The 21,883-nt window shown below is 42.0% G+C and overlaps 1 protein-coding gene across 2 annotated transcripts in view; it reads right to left on the bottom strand.

Moving 5' to 3' along the window:
- The window catches only part of TMEM63C (transmembrane protein 63C), a 60,270-nt gene that overhangs the window by 38,179 nt on the left and 208 nt on the right, over window positions 1-21,883 (bottom strand). For both annotated transcript variants that reach the window (XM_089522270.1, XM_089522271.1), the window contains exons 2-7: window positions 18,453-18,696; window positions 15,614-15,693; window positions 11,440-11,527; window positions 10,024-10,061; window positions 1,675-1,817; window positions 647-698 (exon numbers count right to left, since the gene is read on the bottom strand). In XM_089522270.1, coding sequence (XP_089378396.1) covers window positions 647-698; window positions 1,675-1,817; window positions 10,024-10,061; window positions 11,440-11,527; window positions 15,614-15,693; window positions 18,453-18,650 — 599 coding nt within the window. In that variant the 5' untranslated portion in view covers window positions 18,651-18,696. The remainder of the gene's footprint in view (window positions 1-646; window positions 699-1,674; window positions 1,818-10,023; window positions 10,062-11,439; window positions 11,528-15,613; window positions 15,694-18,452; window positions 18,697-21,883) is intronic.

The following is a 21,883-nucleotide window of genomic DNA, read 5'->3' as shown; positions in this document are numbered from 1 at the left end:
TGGAGTGTGGCTTTGGCGCGACCTCCGGACTCTTAGGACCCATGCATCATTTAAATAGCATACCTCCAAAGAGACCCGAAGCAGCTTTATTTTGGCAGTCTGTAACAGGCCTATATGTAGCAGGGGGCTATTCCGGGAAGGCTTGCCGGAAGAGAACCATCTTGATCACTTTTTAAAAGCTATCTAATTTGGATATTTGGCAGATCTCATCCAGCAGGCCATTCCATAGGGTGGGAGCAACAGCGGAGGAGGTCCTTTGGGAGGTCGCCTTCAGTTTAGACCTTACAGGTTGCAATAAATTCCTCCCAGAGGATTTGAGTGCATGGGGGGATTATATGGAAGCAGGCGATTCCATAAATAGGTTGGGCCCAAGCCATGTAGGGCTTTAAAAGTGATAACCAACACCTTGTAGTGTGCCTGGAAACTAATAGGCAGTCAGTGGAGTGACTTCAGTATTGGTGTAATATGGTCACACCTAGTTGTTCCTGTAATCAACCTGGCTGCCATATTCTGTACCAGTTGAAGTTTCCCGACAAGGCACAAGGGTAGCCCCATGTAGAGCACATTGCAAAAATCAAGTCTTGAGGTTACCAGTTACTCTACAAGTAGCAAAGCAATACAGCTCCAAGGAATTAGAATCACATACTGTTTGGGGACATTTGCAATTGTGGTTCGGCCAAAATTAGCAGGTTCCATACCTGAAGGGGAGAAATGAAAGAGAGATCAATGACATCTGAGGGCAACTGTCACAAAAATAGCTATTCTGATGAAAATACCTAATGTTTCTGCAGTGGCTCTGCACCCATAATATCTCTATCATTTTGCATAGCCAAACAATAACATTTTGATATTTTTTAGACTAGGGGCAAGTGAAGTATGGCTCTCAGGTTGCTTGCAGTCCCCAAGACAGTTTTTGTGGCCCTTGGTACCAAAAATTTCCCAGACTGAGATTTTTCTGGCAGAAAAGAGTGAATTGCCTTTCTGGGAAGTTTCCAGGAGTTGCAAGTCACCTTTTAAATAGGCCACATATGCTCCCTCACACTATTTTATTATTATTAAACCCCTTTTGAAAACCAAAATGAATCCTTGGGGTTGCCTTTTTGCTATTTTTGGAAGTCCACATAACCCATGTATGGTTCCAGGAGGAGAAAAAATCCCCCCCTAAGGATTGCAATTGAAGAATTTTTAGTACAGGACTTTAATTCAATTAATCTTTCTAGAGTCTAATTAAACTAGATAAGAGAAGAAATGAATTTTTGTCTTTTTACCTAACAAGTATAGCAGCTGTCAGAGACAAGAAAAATAGGGAGTCAGGGGATAACTTCAGAGAATGACAATTGGTGAAAAGGAACACCTTCCTATTCTCTAAAGGTCCAATCCACACTAGGGCATCTCCTTTCCAAAACATTTGGGAAATTCAATCGCTCATGTCCAAGATCTGTTTGGCTCTCTGACATTTCTTGGTTTCTCTCTCTCTCTTCCTGTCTCTCTGTGTTGGCTTCTCTGATATCTTAATTCTATTTTTCAGTATTGCATCTCTTAGTGGAACAATCCTTGAGAAACTCACAATCATCAAAGAAATCCAAAATCACCAATTTTTTCCAAGACTAACAGTTGAGACAGCCTCTGTGCTTTGTGGCAGGGCTACCCAGAGGATTGAAAATGCAAACATACCCAGGAGGTCACCAGAGAAATTGACAGGGAGGATGACAGCTATGGAGAGCACGCAGATTATCATGAGCAGCACTAGTACATGCCGCTGGAAGGAGAGGTAGGTGGTAGCATCAATTCCGCACTTGCTTTGAATCTCTTCATCCCTAAGAAAAAAGGGGAAGACATGTCAACTCAGAGTCATAAACCACCAGCCTTCTTTCTCTTCCATTTTCTAGAAAAGAACATGAAAACCAAACCCAAGGAAGATAACATTAATTGTTTAATTGTTTTTTAATTTTATACTTATACATTTTAATGTTGCACTGTTTTTAAATTGTATCATTTTAAATTTGTGGTTTGGTGCCTTGAAGTCCCTAAATTGATAAATAGATAAATAAATTTACAGATCACACCAGTGAGTTACTTTATCTTTTCTGTGCTTTAAGCAGATTTACACTCACAGTTCTAGTGGATTCATGTTGGGTATGTAAGATAAACAAAGAATCCCAACAGAGACATCTGGTCATATATGAGGCCTCTAGAACTGGAATTAAAATGTTTTGACTTCCAGAGCCCCTCTGAATAAAGAAAAGAAAAATTGCATCTTGAATTCTGCATGAAATACAGTCATCATGGAAGTGGGAGGCTTTAGCACATCAGTTTAAATAAAGAGGGCATGTGAGTTTAAGATCTCTTTTAACGGCAACACCCTTGCCTTATAGATAAAAATTCCAGTTACAGAAAATTCCAATATCAGGTGGTTATAGCAGTCTTCCCCAGTTTGATGCCATCCAAACATGCAGGACCACAACTTTCCACATCCTCCAGCCACTATGTGACACCACATTGGAGAAGGCAGGAACAAGAAAAAGCAATAATAGTAAGTACATTTCTATACAGCTTATCAGTGCACTTAAGTACTCTCAAGTGGTTTACAAAGTGTAAGCTAATTGCCCCCAACAAGCTGGATACTCATTTTAGCGACCTTGAAGGATGCAACCCTGAGTCAAGCTTGAACCCCCTTGGCTTGGATTGAACTTGCAACCTTATGGTTTGTGAGTGAGTAGCTGCAGTACAGGCATTTAACCACTGCACCACCAGGGCATTCATGAATGAAAAAGGCATTCATTTGCTTTTCAAATGAATACATAAAATTCTTCTTGTGTCATCCTTCCTTTTCCATATTCCTCTTCTTCAGAGGGTATGAGTGATGAACAATCAGTCTGTTCCAATCTGAATCAGTTTTGTATCATTCATAAGTACATTATGACTCATTTCAGTATTAATCTGTGAATTATTTTTTTAAAAATATCTGAAGAAAAATCTGGACAGAGATTACATATTTAATACTATGCCCTATAGCAGGTTATATGCAGGACTGTATCTGTCTTTATGATCCCAAGTGTTAAGAGTGTCTAGAGAGGCCTTTCTCTCTGTCCCATCACCCTCTGAAGCTCATTTGGTGGGAAGAAAATAGAGGATCTTCTCAGTGGCTGTTCTGAGGCTCTGGAACTCCCTCCCTAGAGAGGCCAGGATGGCCCCATCCCTGCTCTTCTTTTGGTGGTACATTTTTGCACCACCAGGCTTTTTAAAGTGATGAGGGTTGGGCTTTCAAATATTGTTCAAGTCAGCTGTCAAGGTTTGTATATAGTTTTTAATACATTTTAATGTTTTAAATGCATAATGGTTTTAACTTGTAAAACTTTTTGTTTTTTAAACTTTATATTTATACATTTTAATGCTTTTGAAGATTTATTTAAATTGTACTGTTTTAAATTTGTTAGCCACCTTGGGAGATACAAGTTAATAATAATAATAATAATAATAATAATAATAATAATAATACATTTGAATATCTATTATGAGCACAATTTATCACAGAATATGCATTTCTAGAATACTGCTCCCAAAATACATATTTCTAAATCTATTTTATCATGAAATAACATGTTTACATACTTTGGAGCATGGCTTTTGAGATGAGAACTGCAGTATGCAAAACCCAAAGAACTGCACCATTTCAGTCCGTGTATTTGTTGGAAAGGTACAGATCATGTTCATTTCTTTCAAAATGTTTTGCTCAAGCATCTTTTACTATAGCCTCCTCTGTAACTGCACACTTCTTTGCTCTTTAGTCTTTAAAGACTCAGCTAAGGCTAAATGAGTGGGAAGGAATGATTTCTCTTGGATGAGCATGAATTCACTCAGATGCGTCTGAGTGAAAGGAGGTTAATGCATTGTTTATTGAACCTTCCATTACCTCTTTTATTTTAACAAGCAGCATGGCTTTTAAAGGCATGACAGGCTTTAAGTGGCACAAGATTTCGGCTAACATGTTCTGGGTTCCTTTCAAGGGAAGAGAATTAGGGATGATATTCAATGTCAGAGGAACAAACTTCTACCTAGTGGCATCATTAGGGGTGTGTGTGTGGGTGGTGGTGGTGGTGGTGTGAGGACCGGACCAGGCAACACCCTAAGGGGGTGACACCTAGTTTATTATCATAATAGGCCTAGACTGGGTCTAAGTAGCCCTTCTGTCAGTGGAACAAAGAAGGGATTCTTCCTCCTCTTTACGTCAGCCCTCAAACACCTATCTTTTGGCAGAAACAGGCTGTGGCATCAATCTGCTTCCCTTTAAAATGCTTTAAGAGGTGGTGGGAATGGGGAGAAGCTCAGTGGGAGGAAAAAGGAGAGGCCCCAGAATTTCTTAAAATTAATATTTCAAATTTCAAAAGTTTATTTTTAAAAAAAAATTAAAATTTTGAAAATTTTTAAATGTTTTATTCTTTTTCAATTTTCTTTAAAAACATCACATTTTAATCAAATCCTCACTATGTATATATAAATATATTTAGGTTGTGCATATGATATTGTAATTTGAATGTATAATTTTAATTTTGCTTGTTGTTTATGTCACAATTATTAGCATTACATTCAGTGGTATATGGGAATAACGATTTACAAGTACCGTTAGTGCAAAAAAGAATTACTTAGGATTCTGTAGGGTGTGAAATGGGAGGTCAATGGGTGGGGTGACACCATGAGTTACTGCACCCTAGTGATGCCACTGCTTCCACCTACACAAGTGGGTCCCCCCAGCTTCTCTTCCCTGTGCCTCTTCCTATGCCACAGCAAAATTCTACAGGAGGAACTATCAACCCTCTGGAGCAAAGTGTGAGCATGTGTCTGGGGCTAAAGTAGAGAGGAAGAAGAATCCCTTCTTTGTTCCACTGACAGAAGGGCTACTTGGACACAGCCTAGGCCTGTTATGGTAATAAACCAGGTTTCCAGCCACAAGAATTTACCTAAATCTATAGAAAGAAGAAGAAGAAAATTAAGCAGCCTTTTGCCATTCTCCAATCATGGCCAAAGAATAACAAAGACCATTTGCATTTTATCTGCTCTTTGTCTTCTATTATCCATAATTTCATATGATTAATAAAGTTAACCAGCTAGTGCCAAAATAAGGAGGGCTGTGCTTCAATCTTATGCTAGACCATTGTGAGAAGGGACAGTCCAATCTACTGGCCACTTTTATTTCCAATTGGTTCATAAGTTAGTTTCGGTTCCAAAATCAGAGTAAACAAAAGCTAATATGTGCTTGCATGCATGCCTTCCTTCCTCTGCCAAGACTGTGAAAGTCAAGCATCTGAAATTTGGCATAGACTTTAACAGGACCACAGGGGTGTATATCTGAGAGGTTTTTTTTTTTTTTTTAAATTGATTGTGGGTGTAATGTGGTGTCAAGTCAGCTTTGACTTATGCTGACTTGAATAGGAAATCTCCAAAGATCCTGTTAATTAACAGTCCTGCTCAAATCTTGCAAACTCAGGGCAATAGCTTCTTTTATTGAGTCAATCCTTCTGTAATGTAGTCTTCCTTTTTTTCCTACTGCCTTCAACTTTCTCCAGTACTTTTCCATTGAACCATGCCTTCTCATGATAAGTTGAATGCATGGCAGCCTCAGCTTACTTAGGGGCCATGCTAGAGCTGCTAAGCTAATGGGCCTCTTTCTGGTCCTTTTACTCCAGTTCAGAAACCAGATTAACCACAGGAAGTTCATATTGGCCCCAATTCTTCCACAATTAAAATTGAGGCTTCCACACCTGTTCAGGGGCAAATGCCCCTTGGCGTGGGTCTTTTGAAAGCGAACTTTAAGCTGTATCTTTTCAGAAAAACTGGGTCCGGCAAATATGAACTTTGTCCTGGTGATGATCGGATCAAGTTCAGGCGAGGGATTTAGGTCAGAGGGAGGTCAGAGGGTGGAACATGCCTCCGTTTCATTGGGGCAAAGGAGGAGGGGGAGGAAGGAGCTGAAGGAAGGGTGCCATGGAGGGAAGAATCAGGGCGGAGGAGGAGGAGGAAAAAGCAGGAGGAAGGGTCAAGTTCAGGGGAGGGAATTAGGTCAGAGGGTAATATGCAAATGCTACAATGCATGTTACAAATGTTTCCCTTTCAATTTGGCAAATTGATACAATATGTGAATGCTTTTACTACATATGTACATGTGTGCATTCTGGGGTCGCAAGGAGGGAAAACAAACCAAGAGGATGCAGAGATGACATTCTGGGGCGAGGAATTATTATTATTATTATTATTATTATTATTATGGGAACGGGATGGCATGGCATGGCATGGGGGGGAGGCAAGGGCTGAAGCATTGGGCTGGAAGTGAAGGGGAGACTGGAAGGCTGAGGAAACCCATGGTTTTGGGGAAGTCACATTCTCTCAGCCTGAGGGAAAAGGCAATGACAAATCTCCTCGGAACCAATCTTGCCAAGAAAACCCCAGGATGGGGTCATTTTAGGGTTGTCATAATGCGTAATGATCCAAATACACACAACACACACACACACACACACACCTGGAGGTTTTTAAATTTGACAGAATATGTGCACGCTGCTGCCAGTTTTTCTTTAAAAAGGAGGGGGAAAGCACCCATTCCGTTGGCCAATGGTTGTAGGAAACGTCACCTTTGACAAAAGCGGAAGTGAATTTGATTGACAGCTAAGGAGCCTTCATTTTAAACCGGTACTGCAAATGTGAACTTTGGAGGGGTAAATTACCCCGATCAAGGTAAAAGATAGTGGGTACTTGTTTCCGGAGAGATTTGAGAGGGGGGATACGGATCTGCCCAGTTCCATCCAGGGCAAATGTGTGAGTGGGAATGGAGCCTTATTTTGGCTTCCAATGAGCATTTAGGATTATTTTTTGTTGTTGTGTGCCTTCAAGTCATTTCTGACTTATGGCAACACTAAGGTGACCTATCATAAGGGTTTTCTTTTGGCAAGATTTGTTCAGAGGGGAGTTTGCCATTGCCTTCCCCTCATTTACTTTGAATTGATTAATTTTAATTTTAGTTAGAATCTTCCTCTAACCTGCAGTACTAACTTCACTCACTAAGTTTGCTCCTGAGGGAGCCCACAGCGACCAAACTGCGCGGGCTCCCTCCACACCAAAAAGAACCTGCTAAAAGCAAGTTCTTCTTGCTGCACGAGCCACCTCCATGAGTGCGCCACTGGCGCACTGTGGTGTGTTGATGATGCAAGTGTGCCGCCACAATGTGCAGATGTGCCACCGCGCTTGCATCATCATGGCAGCCCTCGTGTGGACAGGAGGCCACCATGATGACACCACCGTTACGTGCTAGGGTTCGGGAGCATGCGGTCACGGTGTGCTCCCGAACCCTAGTTTTGGCCCGAGGACGGCGCTTCCCGCAGGTCTGTACCGGGCCTAAGCTGTAGACAAGTTTGGAATATTCATTTCTCCAAAGAGCATCCAAGCAGCGCCACATAGTCCTTCCTTCTCAGAACCAACAAACTTTTATATAACAGAGAGAGAAAGGAAGAAGAAAAGAGAAAATCCTGCTGCCCAGTAAGAAGTGGATGGTGTGGAGAGTGAAGAGACAAAAAGGTTAAATAAACATATGGTGTTGAGAAGGAAAGATCAGCGAGAAAGAAAAAGTAGTGAGGAGGTGGAAGAAAAGAAAGAGGAGAGTGACATGATATAACTGAAGAACCTATTATGATAATGATGAAAAGGTCTGTAACTATATTTCAATTTAGCTTATTACTGTAAAGCAGGGGTAGGCAACCTTTTTGAGCCGGGGCCCAGGTTGGTGCCCCCCAGACAACGGGGGGGGAGCCACAAAATAAATAATTAAATAATTAAATAATATAGGACAACATTTTCAAATGGAGGACACGTTTTTTAAAAATGGAGGACATGCGAAAAAATTTGATGGTTTTTAAAAAATGTTAATATAAATGCATGTTTCTTAGGCATGATCAAAATGGAGGACATTTGGGCATTATTCCTAGACAGATGGCAGAAATGGACTTCCCTTTCTGGCCAACCCCCCCTCCCCTCCATTTCAAACAGCACATTTGGGCATTGAACATAGCTTTACTTAAGATGGCCTCTTGCATATTTCAGAGGCTTATTGTATAACCAAACTCTTTGGGTTTCACACTGAACATGGGTTCACATGGCTATGCATATTGAACATATCAAGGTGGTTTCACAGTTCTTGCACCAAATGTACTTCTCAGAAGTGTGTACTTGGTCAAGAGACTTTGGTTTTTCTTCACTACGCATGAGTTTGTAAAAATCACAGCAATTTACATTGGCCTTGCCTCAGAGGCTTTCTGATATCAATATCACTATTAAAGAACCAAAAACACACAGAAAAGGCACTTTAGAAAGTCACACTCTCTTGGCTTCAGAAACAGTGCGTGCATGCCTCTCAAGCTGACTCATATCATCATCATCATCATCATCATCATCATCATCACCACCACCACCACCACACTATCACTGTCAAAACAAGGGAGACTTGTTAGCATTAAAAGCACCCAAAACACACTTTGGAAGGTGGCACTCTCTCGGCTTAAGAAACAGTGCCTGCATGCCTCTCAAGCTGAATCATATCATCATCATCATCATCATCATCATCATCATCATCATCATCACCACACTATCACTGTCAAAACAAGGGAGACTTGTTAGCACTTAAAGCACACAAAATAAAAATTAAAAAAACCTTGAGGCCTCTGGCCACTCACCACCTCCTCCTTCTGCTCCCCCTCCTCCTCTTCCTCCTCCTCCTCCTTCTGTTCCCCCTCCTCCTCTTCTTCCTCCTCCTCCTTCTCCTCCCCCTCCTCCTCTTCCTTCTTCTCCTCCCCCCTTCCTCCTCTTCCTTCTCCTCTTCCTCCTCTTCCTTCTTCTCCTCCCCCCCTCCTCTTCCTTCTCCTCTTCCTCCTCCTCCTTCTTCTCCTCCCCCCTCCTCCATGCGCCGCACGGCCTGGGGGTGGGGCGGAGGAGGCAGAGGGGAGGCAGGGAGGGCAGCGCAGGGCTGCGCAGGGAGGGCAGCGCAGGGCTGTGCGGGGAGGCGGGGAGGGCGGCGCGGGGCTTCCCCCTTTGCCTCCTCTGTCCCAGGCCACGCGGCCCTCCTCTTCCTCCTCCGTGTGGTGGAGGAGGAGGAGGGCAGTGCGATCGCGCGGCCGAGGAGGAGGAGGCGGCAGTGGTGGTGGCAGGACCGGGCTCGGGCTGGTCCTGCCGCCTCCACGGACCACATCTGGCCCGTGGGCCAGGGGTTGCCAACCCCTGCTGTAAAGGTTTAGTACATATGGTGTATTTTTTGCTACGATATGTGCTCATTCACGGTAAACATGTATTTTTCATTTTATCTTTTGAACAATATCAAAATAATAATGATAACAGTGTAATTTTATTACTTTCTTGTGTTCCATATATGTATTTTTAATATTTGGGAGCATTATTTCTAAATAAGCACATATAGCAATGGTGGACAACTTGTGGCTGTCCAGATGTTGTTGCGGTGCAGATTGTATCATCCTTTTCCACTGAGTATGCTGGCATGAGCTGATGGGAGTTATAGTTCAGCAACAACTGGAGGGCCACAAATTTCCCATCTCAACACAAAAAAACATGTCCTTGGAAGATAGATCATTCATGGCAGTAGGAGACATCATGAGCATCACAATTCTGCTGTCCTTCAAAGACCTATCTATTTTTAGGTATGTATTCAGGAACTGAAGGCCTGTGAAGGACATAGCTTTTAATGGATGGGTGCTGTCCTTTTTTTGTTTTTAATTATTAATATTTTAACTGATGTGCTTTTAAGACTGCTTTAGTTCAGTTGTGTTTTTATGGTGTGTAACTTGATTCACCATGTTTCAGTGTTACAAAGTATTACGTTTTATTTGTACCTGCCTTGGGTTTCTGTTCCGGGAGAAAGTAAATCAAAGAAAAGAAAAAGAAAAGAAACCTTCTTAAGGTCTCCACAGCATAAAATGGTAAGGAGACATATCAGAAACATATGTAATGCACAAAGTAGCGTGTACTCACTTCATCTGATAGATCAAAAGCAGCCAGGAGCAGAAACCCTACAAGGTAAGTTGCGGAAACAGAATAGCTGGTTAAAATTAATGTGAAAACAAACATCTATCTAGGGAGATTCACCCCCATGTTGTGGCTAAATCTGCAACTGCAACTGAGAGCATTGGGTTAGGATCCCAGGAGACCAGGGTTTAAATCCTTGCTTGGCCATGGAAACCTACTGGGTGACGTTGAACAAGTTATGCTCTCTCAGTCTCTGAGGAGAGCAATTACAAACACTCTCTAAATAAGTCTTGTCTAGAAAACCCTGTGATGGGTCTCTATAAGTCAGAAACAACTTGAAGGCATGTAACCACCACCATAACAATTGCAATTGTGCTGTAATGAGATTACAAAGTAAAGTAAATGTCTAAAACAGGATTACGGAATTTCCAAGTGATGCTGAACTACCACTCCCTTGGCCTCAGCCAGTATGGCAGTGGTCAGGGATGATGCTGGGCCATATTTTTCCTGTCTTTTGGTCTATAACACAGGTGGACTACAATGCATCACCCAGGCCCCTGGGGTTAAAAAAACTACTCCCTTTTCTGCCCCAATTGCCAACTAGGGGGTGGGTGGGACGTTTGGCCATTTTTGCCCCCCTGGGCCATTTTAAAAACAAACAGAAAATAAACAAGAAGTCACTTCTGGTTAGTACTTCATGGTTTTTAAAAAAGGCCTCTCTTGGTTCTAAAATGGTCAAGAGAGGGGGCGAAAAATATGGCAAAATGTACCCCATACCTCCTAGAAAGTTTGGGAGGCAAAATGACTTTATGTAGGGGGAAATAAAATAGGGGTTTTTTGAAATCCTCCAAGGTCTCCTAGGCAGGTAATGTGGCCCCTAGCCTCCAATAGTTGCCCACCTCTGGCTTAGAATAAGCAAAGTACAGTAGGAGGTGTGCCAGTAATTCAGAACTAATTAGCTAGAACTAGTTAGTGGGACTTTAAGGGGCCTGATAAGTTTAACATTGATTGCTGGAGGCAAAGCATAAGATGAAAGATGTGAGGTACACATCACCATTTCCAAGTATTTCTGATGGAAAATCAAGTGCTTAGTCACTGTGGAAAGCAAGCAGAGTCTTGGACAGAGGAATCATATACCTGACACAACAGACAATACTTGCACAGTTCCCACTAATAATATATAATCACTTGAAGGGTATTAATGTCACAGTTTCAGAAAATGTCAGCATGCAAACTAGAAACAGTGAAGACAATGAGCAAGGATCATTAGGCTACCAAATGTAACCTCCTATTTGCCTCTCATGTTATCTGTACTTGCAAATGGTTAATCATATAGCTGCAAAACTAAGGTAACAGATAGGTGATTGTTCAGAAAAAAAAACACAAAAAAAATCCTTCTTGTTTTTCCCTATTAAAACTCACCACATCTTTGTTATCAGCATCCAGCGGGCTGGTCTCTGATGGGGATTTTTCCTTTTCACTTTGTTCTCCATAGAAGAGTGATGTCAGGCTTTCCATACATGGGAAATGAGAGAAGAAGAGAGAAGAAATATGCAGGAGGGACAAAAGGGAAAGAGGGAAAGAAGACAGAGAAGATTGAAAGTGTGGATTAGTTTTAAAGGAGAAAGAAAAGGAGGGAAAAGAAGAAGATGCAAAATTATTACAATGATCAGATCAACTTGAAGTGTCTGGCTCTTTTTGCATTTACCCCAATTCCCAGGAGGGCAGCAAGGCCTTATACCAGGAGGGGAGGAAGTGAGGGAGAAAGATGGATTTAAAACCTCTCAATTGCAGCACCAGCACACCCTTAAGCATGTTGGGAGCATGAACCTCCATATGCCAAGAAATGGTGCAACAGTGTGCAAAGTAGGTTATAATCAACATTTGCAACCATACATTCCAAAGACCATTGTTCAATACTCCCAGTGTTTGGCGGGGGGGGGGGGGGGAGGAATTTGATTTGGACAGAATAAAAAAAACCCAAACAAAACCTAACTACTTCATTTTACTTGATATTAAGGCCCAGAAAAGGGAGGAGAAAGGATGCACAGTACCCAAAAACAAATCACCAACAGAAAGTGACAAATTATTTATTAAGACTCAGCAGTAAAACTCACATGGAACACTAAAATAAGGTTGCTGGATCTGAATTTAACAATATTTCAGAACTGTGGTGTCCAAATTAAACAGTGGCCATAATATACTCTGGAAGCATGACATTTTTAAAAAACAAAACAAAAAAGCAAACCCTATGATATCTGGAAAATCTATGGAGATTATCACACGGAGCTTTACTGTCCCTGAAATGTGGCTAAATTGTCTGTAAAGAGCGGGGGTGTGATAGCAAATTTGCTTCCTGTGATTTAATTCAATAATTAATTCCATTTCTTCAATAATGGAAGTTCCCGTTGCTGAAAAATGGCTGCTCCGCGAGCACTTTGATGATGGGAGAAGAGCGGGACACTTCAATGACAATTAAATCACAGGAGGCAAGCACGATTGGTTATCACACCTGCGCGCTTTACAGATGATTTAGCCACATTTCAGGGATGATAAAGCTCTGTGTGATAATCACCTATGTTAACATACTACTGTAGAGATAGAAATTACAATAGTTGATACTGCTAGTTGTATGCCTCTTTTTTCACTATATGTAGTATATTTTTCCCGGATTCAGGACAAAGGAGGAAAAAAAGAAAAGAAAAACAATCCCAGCATTACCAAATAGCCAACACCTCAGAGAATAAGAACAAGGAGAATTTTCTAGAAAACCTTTCCCAGAAGCTAGTCGATGGCATTCAAGCATTCAACCTAGAGATAAGGTCCTGTGAAGGAAAGGAAAGCCACTGCAAGGGTATGTGGGCAGGTATCAATCTCATTTGTCATCACTGTTATCATTACTCATAAGAGTTCCAGGTGCTTGGAGGAAAATGTCTGAATCCGTTTTAATGTTTGGTGAAATATCTGACATCTGCAACTGAAGAATTCATCACTTTCTCCTCTCTTTGTACAAGTTCAGACTGAAGGTGGTCACTTGTACAAAGAGGACAGTGGTCCCACTGGGGGTTTGGTTCCAGGTCCCGCTGTGAATACCAAAATCCGTAGATGCTGAACTACCATTATATACAGTGGCATAGTAAAATAGCGTACCTTATATAAAATGGCAAAAACAAGGTTTGCTTTCTGGAATTTAATTTTTTTGGGAATATTTTCAAGCAATAGATAGTTGAATCCATGGATAAATAATCTGTGGAGGGCCAACTGTAATTCATTTATTTCTCCCCTCTCTTTATCCTTTCTTGAAGAACCTTCAAGGCCAGGAATCTCTCAAAAAGTACAAGTAGGTAGTGAGAGGTTATTTCTCTTTCACCTTGACAAAAGGAAGAAAGATAAGAAAGTGAGGAAGCACTGAGAAAGTCAGATGCTCCCTTGGGAGTGGACTGAGCCCCAAACCCTTCTTTAAAAGCAGTGGTGATTCTTTTTCATTCACAAGACTTCTCATCTCCCAAGCCTTCAACCCCTTTTGTCACCATGGTTATCATTACTCGTAGGAATTCCAGGTGTTTGGAGGAAAACGGCTGATTAAAAAAAAGGGGGTGGGGGTGGGGGGAAAGAAAGACCATTAGCAACTACGTCAATTTTCAACTGCTATTTAACATGCATACAGTGTCCCACCCCCCCCCCCCCCGATTCTAAAACATGCTGTGCAACATTTTGTTCTTGTTGTGCACTTTCAAGTCGTTTCCAACTTATGATGACCCTAAAGTGAACCTATCATGGAGTTTTCTTGGCAAGATTTGTTCAGAGGTAGTTTGCCATTGCCTTTTCCTGAGGCTGAGAGCATGTGACCTGCCAAGGTTGCTATTATCAAAGCTCAAATACATACAGGAACAAGGTAGTGAATATCAGGCCTTGGGAATAAAGGTATCCCTCCTGGGATGTCAATTCAGTCTTCTGGGGTCTCCAGATGACCAACCCCCATCACAACAACACTGTTCATAGAACCACAGAGTTGGAAGTGACCACAAGGGCCCTCTGCCATGCAGGAATACATCATGAAAGCATTCCCGACAGATGGACATCTAGCCTCTATCTAACAATCTCCAAAGGCAACTCCACTGCACTCTGAGGCAGCTTATTCTTAAACTTGTCTGTTCCATCAACTGCCTACCTGCTTGACCTTGTTCATTGGTCCAAAATTTCATTTTAAATTTGAGGGTGGGTGGGTTTTTAGGTAATAAGGCTTTTATGATATTAATCATTGGCCCGGTCCAGATTGGAGCTTTGCACTGGCCTGGCAACGTACTAGGGTTGCCTGGGGGCGAAGTGTCCACAAGCTTTGTGGTGGCGCCGTCATCATGGCGTCCTCCCATCTACATGGGGGCCGCCATGATTACATCACGCATGCGCCGCATCCATCTACATGGGGCCTGCCATGATTACATCATGCACACGCTATGTCCAAATGGCACGGGGCGTGCGTGATGTCTCTGTGCCGCCCCAGGCCGCCTATGACAGCCTGGGCATGGTGCGGGAAGGAGCTCTGAAACAGAGCTTCTTTTGGGAGCCACATCGTTCCCACAGCAACCAAATGGCTGCGGGAACAATGCTAGGGAGAAAGGGGCCAGGCAGCCCCTTTCTCCCATGGCTGTGGCTCCCGGGGTGTCCAGGGGCATAAAGCCCCAAGGACCCACTTTTGTGCGCCACGGAGAAGCGGCATTTTGCTGCTTCTCTGTGGTCCAGAAAAACTCTGGTTTGGGGCTGCAAGGCTGCCAGTGAGGCTGCCCTGCCCACAACCCGGAGACAAAAGGGGCAGCTGCAGGCCGCCCCAAAAGGGCCCTCTGTACCGCACCATTGTTTGGTATTTTAATGTATTTTAATGTTGTAAGCCGCCTCGGTCCAGTTGGAGAGGCAGGATATAAATAATTTTTTAAATAAAATGTTATTATTCCACTGCCAAACAACTCTTACTATCAGGAAATTCTTCCTAATTTTTAGAAGGACACTCTTTTGCTGATGTTTGAATCTGTTGCTCTGTGTCTTGATCTCTGGAGCAGCAGAAAACAAGTTTGCTTCATCCTTACTATGTTGCTAGTGGTTTCCCAGATTTTTTATGGTGTTCTCCCGCATTCCACACAGGATGATATGTTACCATTAAAGCAGGGGAAGGAATCCACTGGCCATCAAGATGTTGTTGGATGGCAATTCCCACCTACCCTATCCATCATCGTCAATGGTGAGGAATGCTGCCAGCTATCATCAAACAGCATCTGGAGGGTCACATGATTCCCACCTCTGTCTTAGGGAGACTGTTGCAACCATTCTTCACAACCCTTAGTGACACCACATTTCCCTATATTTTGCCCAATGCTACTTTGTCTCAGAGAAGTTGGTGGAATAACCCCAGTGTCTTCCACTGCAGACCTTAGAAACATTATCATTTGGCCTATAATGACCAAAAACTTTAGCTAAGTTTCCCAAGCACTGTTTAGTTCTTTGCCCCACACCTCTCAGCACTGTTTGGCTCCTATGTACAAAAATTTGGACTTCTGTTCTCTCACTCCTTTACTTTCCTTGTGGAAACTTTAGATCTTACCTGTCATTATCCATCAGCAAGGCCAGGCGCCCATAATCCCAAGCTGCTTTTCGAAGGCAGGAGAAGACCAGGAGAAGGAACTGCAACATGAGTGAGGGAAAGCATTTGTTTTACGGATCCTATTCATGCTTTTCAAAAAAACCCTCTAGTATAAATCTCTTCTCTCTTGTCTGTGCCCTGACATCTTGGCAGTAACAATCTACTCTTGTTAACTAACATAAATCATGATAGCTGTATACTGGAATTTTGGCTTTTCCACACATTTTATCATCTTGCTACATGACACTGCTATATCTCACCTCTGCAGATCCATCTGCTCAAACACAGAGGTGGGAAAAGTTTTTTTTTTTTTTTTGCTCTGAACTCCCAGGATCTCCCAAATTTTATGACCACTTTGCTCATTGGGTATTCTGTGTGTTATAGTCTAAAAGTAACTGTTTAACTTCCCTCCAAACCTGTGTTTTGGGAGGGAGGGAGTAATATAAATGTGGGATCAGAGAATAAACAGGCAGAAAAAGGAAGTGCTCAACCTGTCTCATACCTGTTATACAGTGCCAGAGACCCTTACTTATGGTTTTGGAATCCAGCTGGAGAAAATGCAAAAACTGCATGGCTCATGAGATGGGGGAGGTGAGGGGAAGCAGAGGCAAAGAAAAACAGATATATAAGAGCGTAAAGATTTTCCAGGCACCAGTTTCTCCCGTAACCCTTCCCCCCACCCACTTCAGTACTACTGCAAGGTAAATTCCTCACAGAGGTTTTGCCTCATGTGCTGTTTCCACCGAAATTTGAACAGATATATTTTTCCTTCTTTAAATTAGAGCAATGTGCATTGTAAAAACTGGTGACAATATTTAGATGCTACCAATTTCCTCATCACAACCAGGTCAGGTGCTAATTAAATAAATTTCTGCTGAGGACTGATAAATATAGAACCCAGAATTCAGAAAAACATATATGATGATTTTGAATATAACTTTGGAGTTCCATCTTTTAAGGCAAGCTAATATTATTGTGTAAGTTGTTTTTTGTGCTTTCTTCTAATCTTTTCTCTTTTTAAGAAATAATCTATCTTCCTGGTAATTCACCCATGTACATATTTCCTAAGAATTCTGATACTGGGTGGATATGAAAAACACAACACACACCTGTCCTCTACATGTTTTCTACTGCAACTCACATACTTACTGACTACTGACCGCAGTGAGGAATTGTTATCCAAGATATCTGGAGGCCATTCCACTGGGGAAGGCTAACTCACAGTAAGATTGAACCTGACCATTTCCTTCCATAATATAAACCATCTAGCATAGAAAACTCAGCCACAAATGGGTACACACACACACCACAGTTTTCCCAACAGATTTGCCTCTGTCAGTTCTGAGTGTGTGAATTTTTGTGGATATGGTGTCATTTCCCCCAGGTTAGGGACCAAACATGTGCTGTTCATGTAAGTACCAGGTGTTTGCTCAAATAACTATATTCTTTGTTTTGGTGGGTGAACCTCATACCAAAGCAGGGCACAAATATTGGAGACTTACCAGTACCTCTTCCTTCCTCAGTGTGATCAGGACCAGTTTTGCCCCTTATTCTATTTTACTCAGCTAGAACACTTACAGAAAGAATCCCTATTGATGCCAATACAGCTTTCTCCTAAGGATTTTAGCTATGCACTTTGGGAGGGGGGAACTGGCTGAAACTGTTTTGGAGAGGAAACAGAGAAGGTAAGTAAAAGTTCAATAGATATGAGAGATTCAGGTTCAAGTCCCAACTGAGGCACGGAAGCTCACTGGATGGCCTTTGGCCAGTGTTTCTTCATCTTATTCCCTTCCTCTTCCTCTCTCCCTCTTTGACCTGATCAGCCTCACAAGGTTGTTGTGAGGATAAAATGAGGAGAGTGATAGTGATGCAGACCACCTTCAGCTAACTGGAGGGAGTTGCGGAGGTATGAATTTAACAAAGAAATACTGTACATACTCAACTATGGGGCAGTGCAGACCACCCCTTTCAGGGCGGTCTGTAGGTGCCTGTTTTTGGTCTGCAGCATTGCCGTAGCAAACAAACTGCCCAGTAACGCTGTGGACCAAAAAAGGAGTCACCTAGACCATGACATGTGGGCACTGCGATGCCCACACATCATGCACACACACCCTGTGTGGGTGGGACCGTGCTGTAATGGTGCCACCCGCACATAGTGCGGCTTGGGACCATGTGGTTGGTGCGCGATCCCAAGCCCTACTATTGCCACCAGGACATCGCGTCCTGGCGGTGTGTACCAGGCCTATAAGTTGACCTCATGTATAAGATGAGAGCAAGTTTGGGGGCCAAAATTATGGATTTTGATATGATTTGTGGATAAGTTGAGGATAAAACCTAGGGGCATGTAACAAAGGATCTAAAGATTGAAGAAAAGGAAAACAATGCCAAAAAACTTGCAAAATTCTATTACGCATAAATATTTGTGCTCATAATTAAAGGCTTGTTGGTTGGTTGGAAGAGAAAATAGAGGTGGGTTGGTGCTTCCAGATTATGCTCTTGCATTTCACCAGGGGATTGTTCTTTTTTTTTTTAAGTGTTAAAGTATGTACACTACTCACACTGACCCATGGATAGGTCAACTCAGGTTTCCTGGGCCAACATTTTGACTAAAATTTCTAGACTTATACATGAGTATATACATTAAGTACCAAATATCAAGGGAGCATCTAGGTTAGTCCAGATTTCTACTGCAAATATTTCTTACTTGATCTCTGTCATTCTTGTCTGCATGTAAAATACTCTGCATATTGCATAATGAATGGCTAATAATGAGATATAATCCCACTTCACTATCACTTACCATCCAGAGAATGAAGTTGAGGGCAAGTACTGTGGGGACACCACCAAATGGCAACCCTTGGAGGACAGTGCTACGGGCGTGGGAGCGGAAGCACTGCTCTTCTGTGTCATTGCGTGGAGTATCTTGAAATCCAAGGACACTCAGGAAGATGGGAGTCCCATCTCCTGATGGAGCTTCGTCCATTAGCATGTTGTCCATATATATAATTGATAGGGCTCCTGGAAATGTTTACCCTGAAAAATACCTGGGTGGAGATGGCAGGAGGGAGGAAGAAGAACAGGGTAGGAGGACACTGAAAACACTCTAGCCATGGAGACATTCACATCTGCAGGGTGAACTCTTCCCAAATGAGCCTACCCTCTCATTCGTGTCATCATCAGAGGTCCTCTTATGTGTCCTATCTTGGTAATATCTGTGTACATGACCAGCAGGGAATATAGATAAGTCTTTCTTGGTATCAAGCCTCCCAGAACTTTAGTATTTGTTCCTGTGAGAGGTTCATTGATGGCATTTCACTGAGTAGAGTTTAACTTTTTAGGAAGGTTCCTGAAACAGAACCTTGTTTTAGTGGTTTCACTACTTATGAATCTAAAGAGTTTTCATAATCTCATCCTCATTTTAACTGACCTGCTTTGTACTATTCTCTGGCTCTCTCAGTAATTTCCCTCTATTTATTCTATTATTTATATCAGAATCTTATTGTTTACATTGGCCTCTTTCCCACTACAATTTAAACCGAATCGCAAATTGGTTTATACGACCTTCGTTCCCATTGGGAATCGAAATCAATCCTTATTCGATCGAATTCTATTGTGATAAAGTGGGGGAAAAGGAGAAAAACTGGGGTTTTCTGATAGCACATGTTTGGTGGTTCTTTTTGGAAGAATTGATTCTAATGCGTGTCCAATAAGTGGGAACGCCAGATCAGAATCGATTCATTCTGTGGGGAGGGACAAATGGCAGAGGAATGCTGCCTTTTGGGTTTCTTACTTCCTTTTTAAAAACTAATCAAAAAACCGATAGCCAAGGCAAGTAGTTGATTAGTTTTTAAAAAAATGTTTCCTCTGTCCTCCTCCTCCTGGGTCCCTCGACATTGCCTCTGTGCCTGCCAGCCTTGGCTCTCTCCCCCCTCCAGCCTCCTCACTGTCCTCGACAGCCTTGGCTCTCTCCCCCCCGGCTTGTGCTCCATCACCAGCTCCTCCCATCCCCAGCTTGAAGTGGCACAAACTAAATGGGGATGAAAAAATAAAAACTGATTCAACTGGCATAAAGATAGATCCCCTTTTATAGTGAGAACAAGGGATCTTTTGAAATCAGGTACAGACATGGTGCGGAGCCGAATCACAACCTGCATTATTCTGCCAGTGGGAATGACCCCATTTTAAGCCGCTTTGAACTTTTTAGGAAAAGTGGCACAATAAATATAAACAGCTATGTTAGTTTAAGGCAGCATAAAGTGTTGAAAGACAGGAGAACCAAAAGGAGAAAACAAATAGACGATAAAACAGTTTATCTCCTGATAAGACAGCTTCTGCAAAGACATTATAATAATTGTTAACTATTATTACTAGTATGCAGAACTATTAAGGATAGAAAGGGCTATGTCTCACAAGGAGACAACCCAAATAGGCAAGGAGAAATGCTAATTATAAATACAAGGAGCAATTCTTGACTTTTAACTATTCATTAAAATCTCTATGAAGAGACAGCAACATCTGAACAGATAAAACATAACAACTTAATAGAACAAGCTCTTCATTAGTTACTTGACCCACTGGGAGATGATACAGGCCTTAACTACTCCTACATACTTTTATCCCAAACTGACTGCTGCCATAGTCTGTTAAACTAGAGCCCTTCTGGGCTTGATGTTTGAAAAGGCAGTGCAGAATTCATAGTGGTGATCAATTACTGAAGTGTGAGAATGGTGTGAGTGATGAATGGGACATATTATTTTATTTGGATGGGAAGCTTTACAAAAAAGTGTTTTTATTTGTCAAATAATCACCAATCAGAAACCAAGTTTGTCTTAGAAAGAGAGAAAAGCCAATTATGTCTGTCATGATGAGCCAGGAGTCAACAGAATTCCAACTTATCAGGGCTGTCAATTCATCCCCCTTATAAAGGCTTGCCAATTCAGGCTGTGAAGTTAACATGGCCCCTGATGATGGCATTAAATATTATCCATTATGTACCAAGCACAGTTGCTCATAGCTTGTCTTTCAAACACATAGACAAAGACACATAGAACACATTGTTACTGTTTAGAAATGACGATCAAGGTAAAATGAAGAGATTGTTCCTTCTCACTTGGGAGATGGGATAAGGAGCATTCAGTCTAGCCTACTTGCTCCCAGCCAGAAGGTGGTTGTGGAGAAGAGTGGAAGGTGAGCCTTGATATTACAATGACTGAGTAGGAAGGAAGGAGCTAGTTAAATCTATAGACCCTCCTCTTTGCAAGTTGCAACAAAAAAAATCAATGAAGCCTTGCAAATTGTGGTATACTGCTGCTCTTCTAGCTGAGCTGAAGATTTGCACTCAGCCGTTTCCTCTTGCCTGGAGCTGAGTACCCCAAAACTGGAAAATTTATATCCCTATTTCCTGCTGGAGATGGCCCATGAAAACTGGAGACTCAGAGCCAGGCCCTGAGATCAGGCAACTCTACCCTTTTCGCAGGAGCGACTACACAAACTACAGATTTTTACCCTGTGTTTTGTTTTAAATAGCATCCAAGCACAGGGACATTCAGTACACTGGCTTGTTTCTTTTCCCATAAGCTAGAGGGGGTGAAATCTATAATTTGTTTTAAGATTTCTTTCTGATCTGTTAAAGGAGAGGAAAAAAAGCCAGATAATGGAATACTGCCATGTTCTGATGTTACAAGAAATAAACCGCAGACCTAAGTCCATAGATTGTTCAGCTGCTTCAAATACAAAGGAGATCAATTGGGTGCCTGAGAGAGTTGTGGCAAAGTGGGCTGTGAAGCCATTCTTGATTTTACTACCAGTCTTCCTGCAGCTGCTCCATGTTACACAAGAACATTGCAATAAGAACATGTTATACAAGAACAGGTGCTCCATGTTACACAAATCTCTGAAGGGACAGGACGCAATAGCAAGAGAACTCCCATTAAAGGCAGAGCAACTGCAGAAGAACCAGCAGTGAAATCAAGAGTAGATTTCACTGCTCTCTAGGACAATCAGAAAGTGAAAACCAGCATGCCATTTTGTCTACAGTAAGCCATGACTCCCAAGTAAACCAAGGAGGCCTAGCTCACTCACAGTGATGGTCAAAAAAGAGAAAGTTACAACAAATTAAAAGAGAAAGAAGGAACAAATGTGTAACTTTGCTGCATGGACCAAAATAATCCATTTTTACACAGCTAGCAAAGCAGTGTTTCTCTTCATTTCCCTGTCTGCTCTGAAATGGTT

This window comes from Sceloporus occidentalis, unplaced genomic scaffold (assembly GCF_023333645.1).
Source record: "Sceloporus occidentalis isolate IW3139 unplaced genomic scaffold, rSceOcc1.0.p SCAF_4, whole genome shotgun sequence".
Classification (NCBI taxonomy): domain Eukaryota; kingdom Metazoa; phylum Chordata; class Lepidosauria; order Squamata; family Phrynosomatidae; genus Sceloporus; species Sceloporus occidentalis.
This window is presented reverse-complemented; position numbering and strand designations above follow the sequence as displayed.